General features: G+C 37.2%; 1 protein-coding gene across 1 annotated transcript; it reads right to left on the minus strand.

The window, feature by feature from the left end:
• Window positions 1-423: 423 nt before the first annotated feature.
• Window positions 424-14398, minus strand: fam83ha (family with sequence similarity 83 member Ha). Its single transcript, XM_055162954.1, is given in 9 exon segments — window positions 424-2495; window positions 2555-3586; window positions 3658-4845; window positions 4848-5685; window positions 5687-6755; window positions 7358-7482; window positions 8411-8575; window positions 9175-9626; window positions 14147-14398. Coding segments are annotated over 8 exon segments (5892 nt in total). The 5' UTR covers window positions 9619-9626; window positions 14147-14398; the 3' UTR covers window positions 424-1464.
• Between the last annotated feature and the right edge of the window lie 1821 nt (window positions 14399-16219).

The raw sequence follows: 16219 nt of genomic DNA on the forward strand, positions 1-16219 counted from the left end.
GCTTGTTGATCTGGTTCTGAATCCCGTTTTGCTCTAATCCTGACTGTAGTCTGTCAGCAGTCACACGTATGAAAAAGATTTTAAGGGGTACTGAAGTCATGGATGAGTGAACTATTAAAAGTAAAAGCGCCTCATCTGCCTCATTCTGACCAATCAGAGGGAGAGAGGCCTGACAGCGCGCGGGTACGTACTCCGCCACGGTTCTCAAATCAACTCATTTTAAGGTGCTCTGATACCGATGCAAAACATAAAAATAGCCCAATAGAAAATAATTAATGAATTTGCAAAATGTCAGTAGTCAAGTTCCGAGTAAATAATGACACGTATGAAATGTATAACTTGCTAACGATTTGTTTTTACATTTTATGTTGTGGTGATATAGTTTCATCATACTAAAATCAGACAAATACATTTCGAAAAAAATGTGGGTTCTCTCCAAATACAGAATTTTATTTGTAAGTAAAATAAAATAATAAAAAAAAAAACAGAAACACAAAGGAATAAAATGCTGTGGCCATGACACCGGCAGCATTGTAGTAGTCTATTCAGTGAAAAGCAACAGTTTCTGTTGAACAAAACGTAACATTTTGTGCCTGGTTTGTTACTTGACAAAAATCCTAACTATGTACATCCATGATACAGTTCCTGCCAATATCCAATATGCAATTAACTGCAAATATTAGCCGACACATGGACTAGAAATCACAGTTTTGACATAATACTTAAAAAAAAAAAATGTTTTTAGACTAACAATGTACAACATAAAACAGTCCAAGTCACATTGCACTGAACCCACAAAGTCATCAAATCGACTTAACTCATTATTTAATAATATCTGCAAAAACATTAGAATCAATAAGGCCATATTTATATAACATGAAACGTTTTTTGTCATTTTGAATTTTTCAATTTTTCCCAACTATTTAAAAATAATGCAAAAGAGTTTATCCAAGTTTTTAGGCATATAATATTGAGCTATATAAGAAAGAAAAACTCTTGTGTAAAAATTAACTCTTACTTAAGGTGGAATTTCCTTCGGGATCATGTCTATGGTTTTTCAGCAATAGTAAAAAGTGAACAAAAATGGACAAGCCACTTTTTTCTTCAATAAACAAACTATTCACTTTAACATTTGGTCCTAGTCCTTTCCAACTGCAACCAACCAGCTTGAGTTTTGTCCTCCTTGTCAAGGTACAAATAACTCAAACATTGCAAAAAAAAAAAAAGTACAAGGCATTGGTTCAATCTTGCAATGATACAGATCCCAGATCCAAGATACAACAGTTTTGTCCCTTTAAAATTCTATTAACAAATATAAAATTGGGAAAATTTTTTAATCTGTGTATAAAAAAGTGCCCCAAGTGGACAATGTATATCGTTTTGTATATTACTTTCACATAAATTACCTTACATTGTCCCATCATACAAAAACATTGATATTCTTGCTATTTCATTTAACTATCATCATACTTCAAATCTACTGTACACTTTCCTATCCTTCCTCATTGTTTGAATCCTCTCTAGTAGTTTATCTCGATCCTGGCTTGTCTTTTGTTGCCCCATAGACGACCTTAAATCATTTTTACGTTTTCCACTTTTATCAGCTTCATCCTCCTTTTCATCGTCAGTCACTGGAGCTTCTTTGGCAGAATTTGACTCATTTCGGGTTTGGCTATTCGCAGATATTTGCTCTAATAATATTTTTGTATCGTCTCTCAGATTACTGCTTGAGATGACATTAGCAGTGGAAGAAAGGTAGCGTGATTTTGGTTGTTGTTGTTTTGGCTGAGCTGTAGGGGATGTTGTTTCAGTCACTTTAGCTGAATCAGATGTACTTGTGTTTTCCTTGGTGCTATCATTGGCATTTTTACTCATCTGTTCATTTTCCTCACCGGTAGATTTAGAAATTTCTTTATTGACAATTGTAGTTACATTGTCTGAATTTGAATTTGTAGTCATTTCTGAGGTAGCTGAACTTGTTGTGGACTGGTTAGTTTCACTTGTACTACTCAAAATCTCTGTTTTTGATTCTGTCTTCTCATCTTTTGGAGCAGTCTCATTGCCAACGTCTCTGTTAATATCACTGTTAATTATTTCAGCAGGTTTACAAGTTTCTTTTGTTACTTGGGAGGTTGCTGGTGACTCGTTAACTTCACTTGTGTTATTTGGTGTTACATTATCCTCTTTCACTGACGCTTCTTTAGTTATAATTTCAGTATTTTTGTCAATCATTTTAGCCTCCTCTGCTGCACTATCTTGGATCTCCAAGTTATTATTTTCATTACTTACTGCTTGTTTTGCTTCTGATTCAGATGCTTCTAAGTTTGGACCAACCCCCTCTGTTTTACTTTCCAAACTAATTTCAATAGTAGAATCTGATTTAAGTTCAGAAGTTGTATCTGCTATTTTGACCTTCTCCGCAACTTTGGATGTGACCGTATTTGCGTTGCTCTCCTCTGATGCAATGCTTGGTTCAATTTCAAAACGGCTGTAAACTTTTTAGTTTTTGTTTCATGTTTTGAACTCTCAGAAGAAGACTCTTTGCTTACCTCACTGACGTCACTATTAATTTCAGACACTTTATCTCTTATTGTGTCTTTTGTAAGATTGGATCCTGGATTAGTCGACTGGTTAGTTGAACTTGTCTCAGCTTCACTCTTTATAATAGATATTTTGGGATCTAAACATTTAGCATCTATAGATTCTTTGCTTTCCTCCATAGTGTTAGATGTATCTTTAATTGTAATTTCTGCAGATTTGTACTCCATTTTTGTCTCATCCTTCTCTTCTGAGGAAGCAGAAGGTACTACAATGTCCTTGTTCAAAACTGCCTGGCTAGTTAGGTCCTGCGTTTTCACTTCTCCAGTCTTACTTCGAACATCAGATGCATCTTTTGCACTGCTGTCTGTGCCAATTTCTGAAGCTTTGTCGGTCATTTTTGCTTCTTCAGCTTTGCTTGTCACGTTATTTACTTCACTTTGTGTAGAACTTTCTGCTTGTTCTGACTCGGCACTATCAACCATCTTTTCATTTTCATTAGATTTTGCAGTCTCATTTTTTGTTGACTCATTTGTAGCATCTTGATCTTGACTTTTAGCGTCCAATTGCGCAGCGTCTGAGTTCAAACTATCAAAGGTTGTTTTTGGTGACAGATGCCCAGATCCTTGCTTTTGATTTGCATTTTCACTCTCTCTTTTCACCTCCTCTATTGTTGCCGCTTTCCTCTTTGGAATCTCTATAACAGTTTCTGCTAAAGACACATTATCCTCAAACGTATCATCCAAATCAACTGCTAATGGCATCGGTGACATGCTTATCTCTGAATTTGGCGTTTCAAAATCTGACATATCGGACACACTCGACCCCAAATTGCTAGTTTTGAACAAATTTTGGGGGTCACTTTTAGCCGGTGAAAGAATGTCCGAGTCTTCTGAAGATATAAACTCAGGAGCCGTGGCGAATGACGCAGGACTTGATGTGTCTGAATGGGACTCAACCGGGGTGACCTCCTCAGTATTCGAGATATGATATTTATGTTTGGATTCATCTAGAGGTAAAGCAGCTGCGGTTTCTTGCGTTGTTTTATCTGATGACAAAGTATTACTAGACTTTTCATCGATGACACTTATATCTTTTAACAAGTCAGACATCTTTAGCCTTTCAGGAGTGGCAATTGAATCTTTAGCACCATCTTTGCTAAGCTCGCAACTTGTACATTTTTGTCAACACTCTCCTCACTAGATCCTTTTTCAGCTTTTGTTTGCAATTCACTTGGCTTTTCTATAGTCTCCTTTGGACTTCTCACACTGACACTATCTTGAGCTTCAATATTAGATTTTTCTTCCATTACATCTTTTGGTAGTGGTTCACTTTTTGGCACTATAGTCTGCAATTTATCGGACCTTTGAGCGCTGTCGTCAACATGTTCCACACTAGATTTCTCATTTCTGCTTTCTATTGGTTGTTTTAAAGATTCCTCATTTTTAAACATTAATGCTTGTTTTGGATTCGTAATAGTTAATAATTTCTCTTGTTTCTCCGGCTTTGACTGAGTAGGCCCTGTACTTTCTTCAGTAGCAGTAGATTTGACTAATTCCTCCTTTACTGATTCACTACTTAACAATTCAGGTTTTTCTTTTGCTGTTGAAGTGATATCTTTAGTGTCCTCTTTAATTTCATGCGATGGACTATCCACTTTAGTTTTTTCGACCATTTTCTCCTTGTTTTCCAAAATCGTCTGGGCACTTTGTTTAGTTTCAGGTTTATCCCCAATTTCAATAGCAGCTGAAATACTCTTTTGTTTATCTCCAAGTGGCTTTAGAAAATCTCTTCTCTGTATAACTGGGGACCATAACCTAGACTTGGGTGTTGCTTCTTTGTTGGCTTCCTGTGATTGTGATCGTTCATAGATTCTTGCTGATGGCAAAGAGGAGAGAAAATTCAACCCTAATGTTTTTGTAAAATCTGGAACTGAATTGCTATTTTTCAACTGTGGATCTTTTGAGGTAGCATCAGTAGTATTAGTAGATGGTTGCTTTTCCTCAGCAACTTGTTCAACATTAATGGTTATGCTTGTCTGGTCTTGTTTTTCAGCAGATTTTGGGGGATCTATTTCTTTTGGAGCTTGCTTTTCTTGAGTTAGTTTTTCTGGAGATGCAGGTTGACATGCTTGGCTTTGTTTTAACTCAATCTTTTCTGACTCAGTTGCACTTTTAGTTTCTGTTTTATCACAGCTTTGCGTTGGCTTTTTAATTCCGCTATCAACTTTTTCAATTTTACTGCTCAAATCCAATGTTTTTACCTCAGTTTTCTTGCTGTCCTCTTTACTGGTTTCACTGCTTGAGATTGCTACATCCTTCTGCTTTTTTCCTCGTCTTTTGGTTGTTCTTTCTTTTCTTTTGTGGCACTTTTTTGTTTTAGTTTGGCCTCCTCTGCTGCCTTTTCTGCTTTACGTTTCGCCGCTAGCTCTTTGAAAAACAAAAATCTCTGGTCGGGGTCGTTCATATCTAAAAATTGCTCACTTAGCAGAGATAAAGGAGGTTGTTGTAGTGGTTGCAGAGGTGGATGCTCAGTTTTATCTACTTTTGGGGTTACCTGTGGGGACTTAGTTATGTCTTTTGTCTTTGCTAATTCCTGACCTTCTGGGACATTTTCCAATTTACTTTCTGAATCTTTCTCAGCTTGTTTACCAGTGTCTTCTTCTGTCTTAGCATTATCAGATGATTTGATAAAATTCTTCCACTCAAAAGGCTCTCTCGCCCCTGATCTTCTCTGACTAATAAAAGCCAATTTAGTCTGGTCTGGATCTGTCTTATCCTTATCGTCATCTTGTTCACTATTATCTTGAGAGGAATTTTGATCCAATGACCTAAAAATAAGAGACGATCTCAACCTCGAGCCCCTCTGCACTGCTGGACTGTATTTTCCACGAAAAGAATCATCTCGTCTTAGCACAGACGCAATAGGCTCCCTTATTTCAAACTCTTCTAGCTTTTCCCCATCTGTCGTTGATGAAGATTCAGACGGAGTTGGTGTGGATGCTTTAAGTTCTTGAAGCACTGGGGGAACAATTTCATCTGGATATTTTTTAGGTAAATCTTTTGGATTTGTTTTGCCAAAAGCCGGCATTTGACTAGCTCTTGGTAACGCTGGAACCTTGAATTCTCTGACATTAGGAATTTTCGAAGACTGCTAACTCAATAGCTTGTGGTGGTGGGGGTGTTGGTTGTTGCATAGGGTGTGGCATATCATCAAATGGATCTACAACTTGACCCTGTCCCATTGGTAAACCTTCTGGCTCTCCTGAACTATCATAAGCACTAAGATACGAGCTAATTCTCCAATTTCTTAACCCTCTTTTCACTGTGGGGTCTTTGCGATCACTTGAATGGTCTTGCATAAACTTCTTCTCTGTTGTACTAGAAGGAGTAGGTGAGGTTTGACAAGCATACGGCTGACCGATATGTCTACGAGGGTGTGTTGTAGCGTAAGGCAAATCTGGACCGGGAATCAACTTGTCAGAGCTTTGTTCCATTTCAACATTTCTAGCTGATGATAAATAGTTTAAGACGGGATCAAAGTTTTCATGTGGGTCCATTTCCCGAGGATATCCTGGTTCAGGATAGGGGTCTTCTTGTTGAAAATCCTGATTCCAAAATTTATCCACTGGCCCATAACCACTATAATCTGGGTCATGTCCTGGTCCTGGGTGGAGGGGTTGTTGCCCTCTGTAAAATGGCCGACCAGGTGGCTCAACTTCAGGTAATCCTGGTTGCGGTTGTTGATATGGGAAGTTATATCTGCCTGGTCCACCCTCTGCAAAACCGTGTCTTTTATGGGCTAGACCTTCCATTATTCTTGGAGGGCCTTGATCAAATGGGGGCTCAAGTCTAGTTTGGGGGTCTAGCCTGGATTGTGGTGACGGATAGCGATTGTAGATATCCATAGGTCCTTGAAAAGTCTCATGTCTTTTAAGCGGTCCCATTCTCCAGTCCATATTTTCCTCATAAGGTGGTCTATTCCATTCCTCCGGTTGTCCTGGATCCATTATGCGGTATTTCCTTGGGTCTCTTAACATGGGGCGCTCTCCAGGATAGGGGCGCGTTGGTAAAACAGACATATCCTCCAAGTGTTTGATGTCCAGAGGTTCAGACTGAGCAAACAGGATCCTGAATTCCTCATCGAATGTTGACACCAGTTGTCCCAGAAAGAGGTGGGCCATGCAGCGGTGGAGCTTCTCATAGGACCACATGAAACTGGAGAGAGAAGGAAAGTAGTTAGAAATATCAATGAATAAAAAACTCTACGTTTCATATATTGGGCCCTGAAATTAATTTTATTAGAAATTAAGGTTTAGTTGGTCTACGGCCAACCCTCAAGAAGTAGAAGCATGGGATTTTGAGCAAACTTCAGAATTTGGAGGCACTGGACTCTTCTTTGTGTTAAATGGCGATGAATAAAAGTTTTTTATGAAACTCAGTATGTACATATTGAAAAATACTTTTACACTGAAACTAACACCCTACTTGTTTACAGTTTCTGTTAGTTAGCTAGGCCTATTCATCTGTCCTGAGTGAGGGGACATATTAGCATAATCATTCAGGGCCAAAATGAGTGTTTTCACCTGACCTGGCAACGTCTATTGTTCTCTTTGTTTTAGGCTTGAGGATAGAGTTGTAGATGAGAGACAGATGATGTCTGAGGCCTCCATTTATGTTCAAAGAAGGGCTGTCTATCCTAACAGGGTTGTCTTTTCTACTTGTGTTTAATTTTGATTGTGAGACAGAAAAATATTTAACTATAAAGGTAATTATAAAATGTTGAGTATTTTTCAATCTATTCAAATGTGATTTCTCACCTGTAGTTTCCACTCAGCACGGCTCTACAGTCTGTGAGAATAAAGCGGTCCAACATTTGGCCCTTGAAGGACTTCCCTGTGCGACAATGATACCTGATCCCCGTCACCGTCCTCACGCGCAAAAACTAAAAAAGAACAACAGAAAAAGCTCAGAGAATTTGGTAATTTAAACTATTTTGTGCACCCAGGATTTAAATAGCATTTAGTGGAAGCTACACTAGATGGCAGTGTTAGCCCACAGACTGGGAAGTCAAAGTACAGAAAATGGCAGGAACCTTTGTTAGCAAACACAAAGGCTAAAGTACATGTTCAGAGCTGTACAGTCTGTGAAGCTGGTACATGACACACAGATCTAAATACAGAGAGCAGATAAAGCAGACATGACACAATATATTTTAAATGTAACAACAACTTACAACAAAACAAAACTTACAACAAAATACAGCACCAAGAGACTCAAAATAATCTAAGACTTTAAAATAATCTAAGTCTTTAAATAATATAAGACTTTAAAATAATCACACATAACTATTCAATTTGTTTCGTATGATTAAGAAATTTGAGGTATCAAACATTACTCATGGGAGCGCCATAAAAATGCACGTCTATTAATTCTGAAGACCTTATTCTAATTCTAGCTCTGAGCTGTGTGCATACTTGATTAGAGGTTGGTGTGATAAGTGTATGCTTGGTGCATAATAGGGCAATAGGTTCACGCCTAATATAATGCAAAAGGTTACCTGTATTTAAATTCTGCTTCATCAAGAATTCTAAGGATCAAAAAAAAAAAAAATCTGCAGAAAATGTATTTGTATTTAGTTTATGAGAAAAGTATGCATAGATTTTTCCAATTTCTGATACCTAAAATCTCTTAAAATTAACTAATTTACACAACAATAGCGTCAGCAGGTATGTTGGAGGGGAAGCAGGGTTATAAGAAATCTTGTCACTCTTCAGTAACTTTGATTGAACAAGGTTTTGGAAATTTTCTTACAAAAAATCTGATAAACACAAATTTTCTCTAGATGTGTGTAACTCTGTTTAAGCCCTCACCTGTATGGCCTGCAGGTTGACCCTACAGTTGTTAACCATATTGATGAAATACTGCACATTGGCCTCGTCCAGGAGCAGGTACACGGCCACGTTCCTCATGGCAGCGTTCAGAATGTCCGCAAAAATGTCCACATCAGTAAACATGTCCATCACCACGGCAACCACCTGCAAACAAACAAACAAACAATATGAAAGTGAAAGACAAATCACAGGGTGCGTTAAATCCCAGTCAACTATGAAAAATTTTATTTAGTTTCTGAGAATAGTCTTCAAGCATAAAGCGTGCCTGCATGATTAATCAGTTTCAATTCTCACTATTAGCAAAGGTTGTAATTATAAAGAAATGAAAACCGTTCAGCAAAGTAAAGTAAAGTGAATACAAAAAAATATTTTCTCAATTTTTTTCAGATTTTCACACAGACCTGGGCCTGGTGGCATCAACTACTGGACTCCATGGAGATAGATCAATTTAATGTCGTACTTTGGAATATTCCAGGCGAAGTATTAACTCCAGGTGGCATGTCTTATGTAATGACAGTGTTATATTTTTAAAGAGCGCAAAATTATTATATAACTATGCATGCAAAAGGATTACATCATGAAAGTCAATGCTAAATCAATATGTAAAGCAGTGTGCAACATAATTTGTGTAACTATATTTAGATTTTTCACTACTTGTCTGTAATAGAAATCAAAAGTTGATAGAGAAGATTAAAAATAAAGAGCAAATACTACAAGCCTTCACATTTGTAGCTTAAACTCACCATTTGAGCATTCTTGATGAGCCTCCTAGCCTGCTCTTTTATACTGGGCATGTCTGGAGCTGCAGGGTTCACTAACGTCGTCACCTCCGTCGGACCAATGAAGTGATGAATCTGAGGCCATCCCAGATCCAGTCCGGGCGCATCCAAATCCGAATGCATGGGCCAATATGTGTCCGAAGACCCATCTCCTGTTGTGTCTAGGTACCTATGTTCAGGATGGGCGCTCTGCTTGGGGAGTTGAACACAGTTTTGGATGTAGTTGATCTCAGAGGGTGCAAGAAAATCCACAACATCGACGAACTGGAGGAATTTGTAGTAGCCATCTATGTCCTCCTCTATCAAAGCGTCTATGGCCAAGCGGTACTCCTCTCTGTAGTGTGGGGGCAGGTAATTTGGGTCAAGGGGGTTGTCTCCTGCATCGGAGCACTGTGACCGGCGAGCCATGGTCACGTCTAAGAAAGAAGAAAGTAAAACATGTATAAGTTTTAAGTATATACAGAGAAGTACAGAGCTTTTACTAATACTACTGCTACAACTGGTGCTACTACACATTCTATTAGTACTACTACCACTTTTCTCAAACAGTACACAAGTTGCTTTTGTATATTACTATACTACAAACAACACACCAGATTACGGCTGGACGATATGACAAAAATAAATAAATAAATCACACTTTGTCCTGCACATTGAGGCAATATTTTATTAAATTTATTAGATTTTATTGAAAATGATAAAGGGCTTTTGAATGCTAATGCCCTGAATATAAACAATAATGGCCATTTAACCAAAAAAGTAGTACAATTTCTTCCTACAAAACCTGAAATTTGCTCCAAACCACATGCTTTTACCAACAGGGGTTTGTCTGTAGACCTCTTGATTAAAAAATATTGACTAAATATGACTATTTCATTCAATCTAATTAATTGCATATCCTTACTTGACACAGTACTATTTGGATACTTTTGCAGTTTTATTGTACAACTAACAACACACACCAGATATAACCCAAGTTATTTCACATTTCGCACAGCAGTTTTTCCATTGCACATTCTTCATTCACAATCTCGCCTAATTTACCTCAGATAACACACCCAGGCAAGGTGGTTGAAGTGTATCGCCCAGGGACCCTAAAAGCAATACGCCCTGTGACAATTTCCTGTCACCGGGCTTGAACCGTCAATCTTGGGGTTAGTGATTTGATGTTTCTCCCAAATGAGCCATCGCAAGCCCACATTCCAGACCAAGCTTCAAAATATGCCACCCAAGGATAAAAACATCTCAGTGACAACAAACAAGCATTTTAAGCATTTTAAGAGAGTTTGTATACTACACGATGACCATAATAAAATATTTTGTAGATCTATCATCAGTTGTGTTTATGTCTGTCTTGTCTACAACTGATGAGAAGTGTCACAGTGTTCAGTATCACAGTGTAACATACTGTCTAATGAAAAGGTGTGGAGAGCAGTGTGCATCCGGTGGCAGATAATTACAGTGTCTTCTCATAACATTGTAAAGTACACAAACAATAGCCACAGAAAATATTCCAGGATCCTTTCACAACACGCTAAGATCAATTTAAAATCACCAAACATTTAGAAACAAGTAATCTGGAATTCAAGATTCAATATTCAAAATATTTATAGCTAAAAGTTATAGTCATTGCCATTTAAAAAAGTAAAAAGAAATCAAAACCTGAACCAATTACAAAATTTAAAGCAGAAGCAAATAAAGCAATTTTTGAATGATAATGACAAATTAAGAAAATGGTAGGCAAATGTTTGATAGCCAGTTGTTAAAAACAGAATAATTTACTGGTACATTCAACCAATAAATACGATAGTGAATGGCTGTCTTACACCTATACAAAAGTGAAAAAATGCATAACACACTCAGATGGCCAATGTTCAAAAGCTTTTTTATTTAACGTTTTGGTAAAAAAGAAAAAAAAAAGAAAAGCCTTTGTCAGATATTTTTCTTGCTTTGGACCACAGTACAGGTGTACAGGTGTACTGTGGTCCAAAGCAAGAAAAATATGTGAGTCTGCTATGCATTTTTTCACTTTTGTCCTGCTCCTCCTTGCATTTGCACCTCTACAAGAATTTTGGTGTGTGTTTTCTGTTTCTTTTGTCTTACACCTATGCCATATGTAATACCAAGCTAATAAGGCTCTGTTTTTATTTGTGCAATTTGAAACCTTTAACAGAATTGCAAATTTGATAATTTGTTAATCCAATATGACATAAATGACATCTAGAGATTAAATGATTGAATAAATACTAAGAACAAGTGCAGTTCTTCGAATCATTATTTGATACCTTTAATCCCGTACTATTGAACACTAGCTGACAGATTGGACTAGCTAGGTTGAAGTTACTCAATAGACAAAGATAAGACAGAAAACAAAGATGGGACCTAAAACCCATAAATTTAACATGCTGCTTTCATGTAGTGTCATAAAATATCCTTTACTCTGAGGGCTTTAGTGGAATTTTACAATACATTCTTTTACATGTCATTAGTAAAAGTGCGTCATTTGAATCTCTGAAACGAACTAATCTGCAGCTGGTCATGTTCAGACTAACTTCGTGTAACTCTGTCTCTGAAAGGAATTGCGTAACAAAATCAAAACATTTCTTCATTTTATTAATGCTCCACTGAGTCACATTCTCTACCTGTGTTTTTCAGCTTCCTGGCACCAAGGACACAGACCACACTTTGTTTACTTTGGGATTTGCCTACTCACACTTTACATAGAGTTTACATGCTTGTCTAAATATAAATGTGAAGAACAACCAAAAGAAGGGAGAAAGAAGCAGTCACAAGTATTGTAACTGCAAAAAAAAAAAAAGTGCTAAAAACTACTGCTTGACTGAATAAAAGTGTAAAAAATACACTCATATTTGTAAACTTCAGTGCTGAGAGGGCATTGCAGAAAAACATGACTACAGTGGCCGTGAGTGAGTTTGTAGTAAATTTAAATGGCACCATTTGGGAAAATAATATATACCAAGAATATTGGCAGAGTTTATCAGCCACTAGTTTCTCTGGATTCTAAACAAATGGTATTAGCATTGCTCATGACAATACCTATATCATAATAAAGAATACCATTTCTAACAGTTTTACAACCTTGTCAGTATTGTGATCAATTTATTTTATAGCAATATGGAACATTCCAGTGCTCTTACTAGTATTTGTTGTATAATTCCATAGCTACTGCAAATACTACTGTTTCTACTTTTTTACTGCTACACAGTTACACATAGGTTTACTGTATATGTATTTTTCATCTTGCTTGGAGCCTACATACTAATGCATGTCAACACTATTTTCATTGCTTCACAAAATGGTGTTAGCTGTCACTACAATAACATTGCACTAAATATAGTAGATATAGTAGATCTATCAGGTCTATGAGAGTCTAAGCAGAAAGCTGCAAATCAAATCAAGAAAATAATATAGGTTGACTGACAAGTTGCCTGACAGTCACAACTAAATATTACACCAAATAGAAACTCCATGGGTTGTCTTCCACTACTCTCTGCAAAAATAATATAACTATGAACTGCCAATCATACTATGGATTATCTAACATGTTATTCTTGGAGATACACACACTGAATTTGACGTCCAAGTAAGAACAAAGCAGGAACTCCAAAAAGTTGGCAGCACAAGGGAGACTTAATAGAAGGTATTTATTTAGATGACAAGCCAACGTGTCTCAACCTAAAACCGGCAATAATGACACCTTTGGGCTTTTTAAAATAAATGCAGTTATATAGTTTTGGGTATCTTAGATTTTACTGGATAAAAGTAGACTACATCCTCTGTTGTCTCTTCAGTGTTAAAGTGTAAAAGAAGAAGAAGTGCTACTAAAATATAATTAAGAAAATGTCTTTGCTACAGAACAGAACTTTCTCATACTTATGGTCACCCAATGTGTCATTACTACAGACGTAACGATATCCAAATTTCTCGGTACGATATTATCATGATATACATCTCATGATATTTAATGCGATATAATGGAGAGGCAAATATAATTGTAGATGGGACACTTTTTTGCTTTTAAAATACCTTGACAAGATTTTGGTGTGAATTATTTCCATCATAATCCCAAGAATTCAAGTAAAAAACATATTTCTTCATTTCTTCATGTTTTCTGCATTGAAATGATTCAGGGGATATATGGTACCCTATGTTTATAAGCTGTTACTACTATAAAACCATGCATTTAAGCAAAGGAAGTTGTGATTCGATATATTGTGACAGCCCTCGATATTATTGTGAGACTTCTGACGATACGATATGATATCACAATATCTTGGTTATTGTTACATCCCTAGTAATTACCATGGACGTATAATAAAATCTTATTAGTTCCTATTATAGACCCATGTTTACTACCCATCTCTTGCTTATGTCATCTCAAACCTTGACCCCTGATTTTCCTGTGTGCCATATCATCTTTGTACACAGACAGTTGTACATTAGCCCCATTACAACAGTAAATACTTTCATATACAGCTATTTACACGGGTATTTTGCTTCACTAACTGCACACTTTCGGGGAAATGAATGAGGAATCCGCTGCAGGGTGTGGCTCCGCCCTCTGGCCAAAATACTCTTTTGCAAGTTCACGTAAAGTCACGCATTCAACTCTCACATGTGTTAAAAAGCACCAAAGTAAGAAAACTGCGTTCCTAATAAAAATACTTGTCCAACTTGCTTTAAAAAGAGGCCATGTTACGCTTCACACCCGAGAATGGCGCTGTGTTTTGCTCCAAATCCAAGTTATTTGCGAGTGTTTTGCCCGGTTTCCCCCGGAGCATATGTCAGATCTTTACGCACGGTTACGCAGGCATAACGCTGTAAAACACTAGTAACCTCGCTTACTATTACAAAAAAGCGACTCAAATGACTAAAGTTTTTTTTTTCAATTGGCCAAGTTAGATCCTCAACTCACCGCGTTACTTTTTCCACGTCAGTCACGCTCGTCTTTGGTTAAACGCTGATCCCGTCATTTTTGCGAATAACATCCTCGCCTCGTCGTGGTATTATCCAAACCGTATGTGCCCGAGAGAAGGGACTCTGAAGTGTAAAGTTTACGGTTTCATCGCTATTTCTCTTTGCAAGCACCTAGCTAAACCAGTTTGCTGTCACGCTTAAGGCATGTTGCTGGCAAATATGTTTGAGAGAAAGAGAAGAGAGAGAGACGGAGTTTGCGGAGTAGAAGTTCGCCCCGCCTCATATAAAATCAGTACTGCTGCTTGGGACAGTAGCTGAACTATGAACGCTTATCTCTACGTGATTCGCCTGTTTAGTGCACAGAATTGATAATTACCTGCTAATTGGAGCCAGAAATGTGATATAAATTAACTTCAAATCAATCTTAGGTGCAGCAGTCCAGCGTTTTGTGTTAAGTTACTAAAGCCTCTCATTATCCGGTTATTAAGCAATTATGCGCAATCAAATTATTAAACAGGATAAACTTTGTTAAATTGAAGCAAGTAAACAGTTATACAGTTATCAAACAAGGAGTTAGTTAAAGGTGCACCATGTATATTTTGTGGTGGAGGGTGCACCACCTGCTTGTCTTGAAGATATTGTCTTGTATTTCCTCACCTGGAATGTTCCTCAATATAGCATTAAAATGATATATCTCTATGAAGGCCAAATTACAGTTCAGATCTGTGGCGAGGCAAGGTTAATTGCCATATTGTGGAACATTTCAGTGGAACAAGCAGGTGGCAGACCCTCTACACAAAGATTATATAGTGCATTTTAAAATCTTCTAGGATGCTCTTTTATACTGGGCTTCCCCATTTGATATTTGAAACAATATATGGTGTGATTTTGTTTATATAGTTTTAATCCAGATATGACAATGGAGAATCAAAATCCAAATTTACCAGAAGCATTATTACCAAACTGGTTACACAAGCAGTGTCACAGATGGTGGACCAGGGCTTAATGACTGTAATTATGTGATTTGGTTTATGATGTTGTAATGTTGAGGCACAATAAACTACTGTGGCAAAGATACAAGTTCATGCTGGACTGACACAGGGGGGTGTGGTGTGGTGGATATGCCGACAGATTATTTGTATCCATACTGTGATTTACATAATTGTTATTGTCTATATTGTATCTCCATATCAGTGTAGTTTCTCTAAATGGCCACTACAAAGAAATAATTCTCGAATATATATTAGAGTTTTCCCTGGGGGATAAACAAACGTAATTTTGATAATGATGTATAATGTGGCTGTTTGGCACCTGATCACCATCAATCTAATCAACAAAGGAACACAGGCAAAGTGTCTTGCCCAAGGACTCAACAAAAGACGGTTATACAGAAATCAAAAAAACAACCTAAGGGTAAAAAAGTAAGACTTTATTCACAGAGCACCTTTCACAGATTAAAAGTACTTTACAGAGTGCAAAGAGCAAACCTTAATAAATTTGATCAGTAAAGATTTTGTTACTGTATAACCAGAGTCTGTATCTATGCAAAATATTAATGCCTCACACTTGTAATATGTTACAGGCTTGTCAAAGTGCTTCACTGTAGTCATTATTCATTCAATAGCCACAGTTGCCCTGGGGTAGACTGACTGAAGCGAGGCTGCCAGTCTGTGCATTTGGGCCTTCTGACCATCAATCACACCACACCACTTTCATACTGAGCAATTTGGATGACGTGTCTTACCTAAGGAAACAACAACAAAACATAGTCTGAGTGGGGATTGAACCTCTAACCTTAAAATGTGAAAGTAACTACATTACATTGCATGGATATTAATCAATTGTGTTTACTGTTTACCTAGCAGGTTTAACTTAATACACTGGATTTCTAGAAGTTGTGGTTGTTTTGATCTTTGAGAGCTTAGATGTTTTACAATCTCTGTCCATTAATAGAGTACTATATTTATATAGTACAATACTTCTCTTTGTTCCCGTCCAAGGCTTTCCAAGTGGAAATGGCACTGACGGCCCTGTGTCTCACAAGTTGGCTTTAACCAATTTGCAAACCTGA

The sequence above is a fragment of the Boleophthalmus pectinirostris genome, unplaced genomic scaffold (genome assembly GCF_026225935.1).
Source record: "Boleophthalmus pectinirostris isolate CB_2022bp ecotype Guang Dong unplaced genomic scaffold, ASM2622593v1 HiC_scaffold_5, whole genome shotgun sequence".
Lineage (NCBI taxonomy): Eukaryota > Metazoa > Chordata > Actinopteri > Gobiiformes > Gobiidae > Boleophthalmus > Boleophthalmus pectinirostris.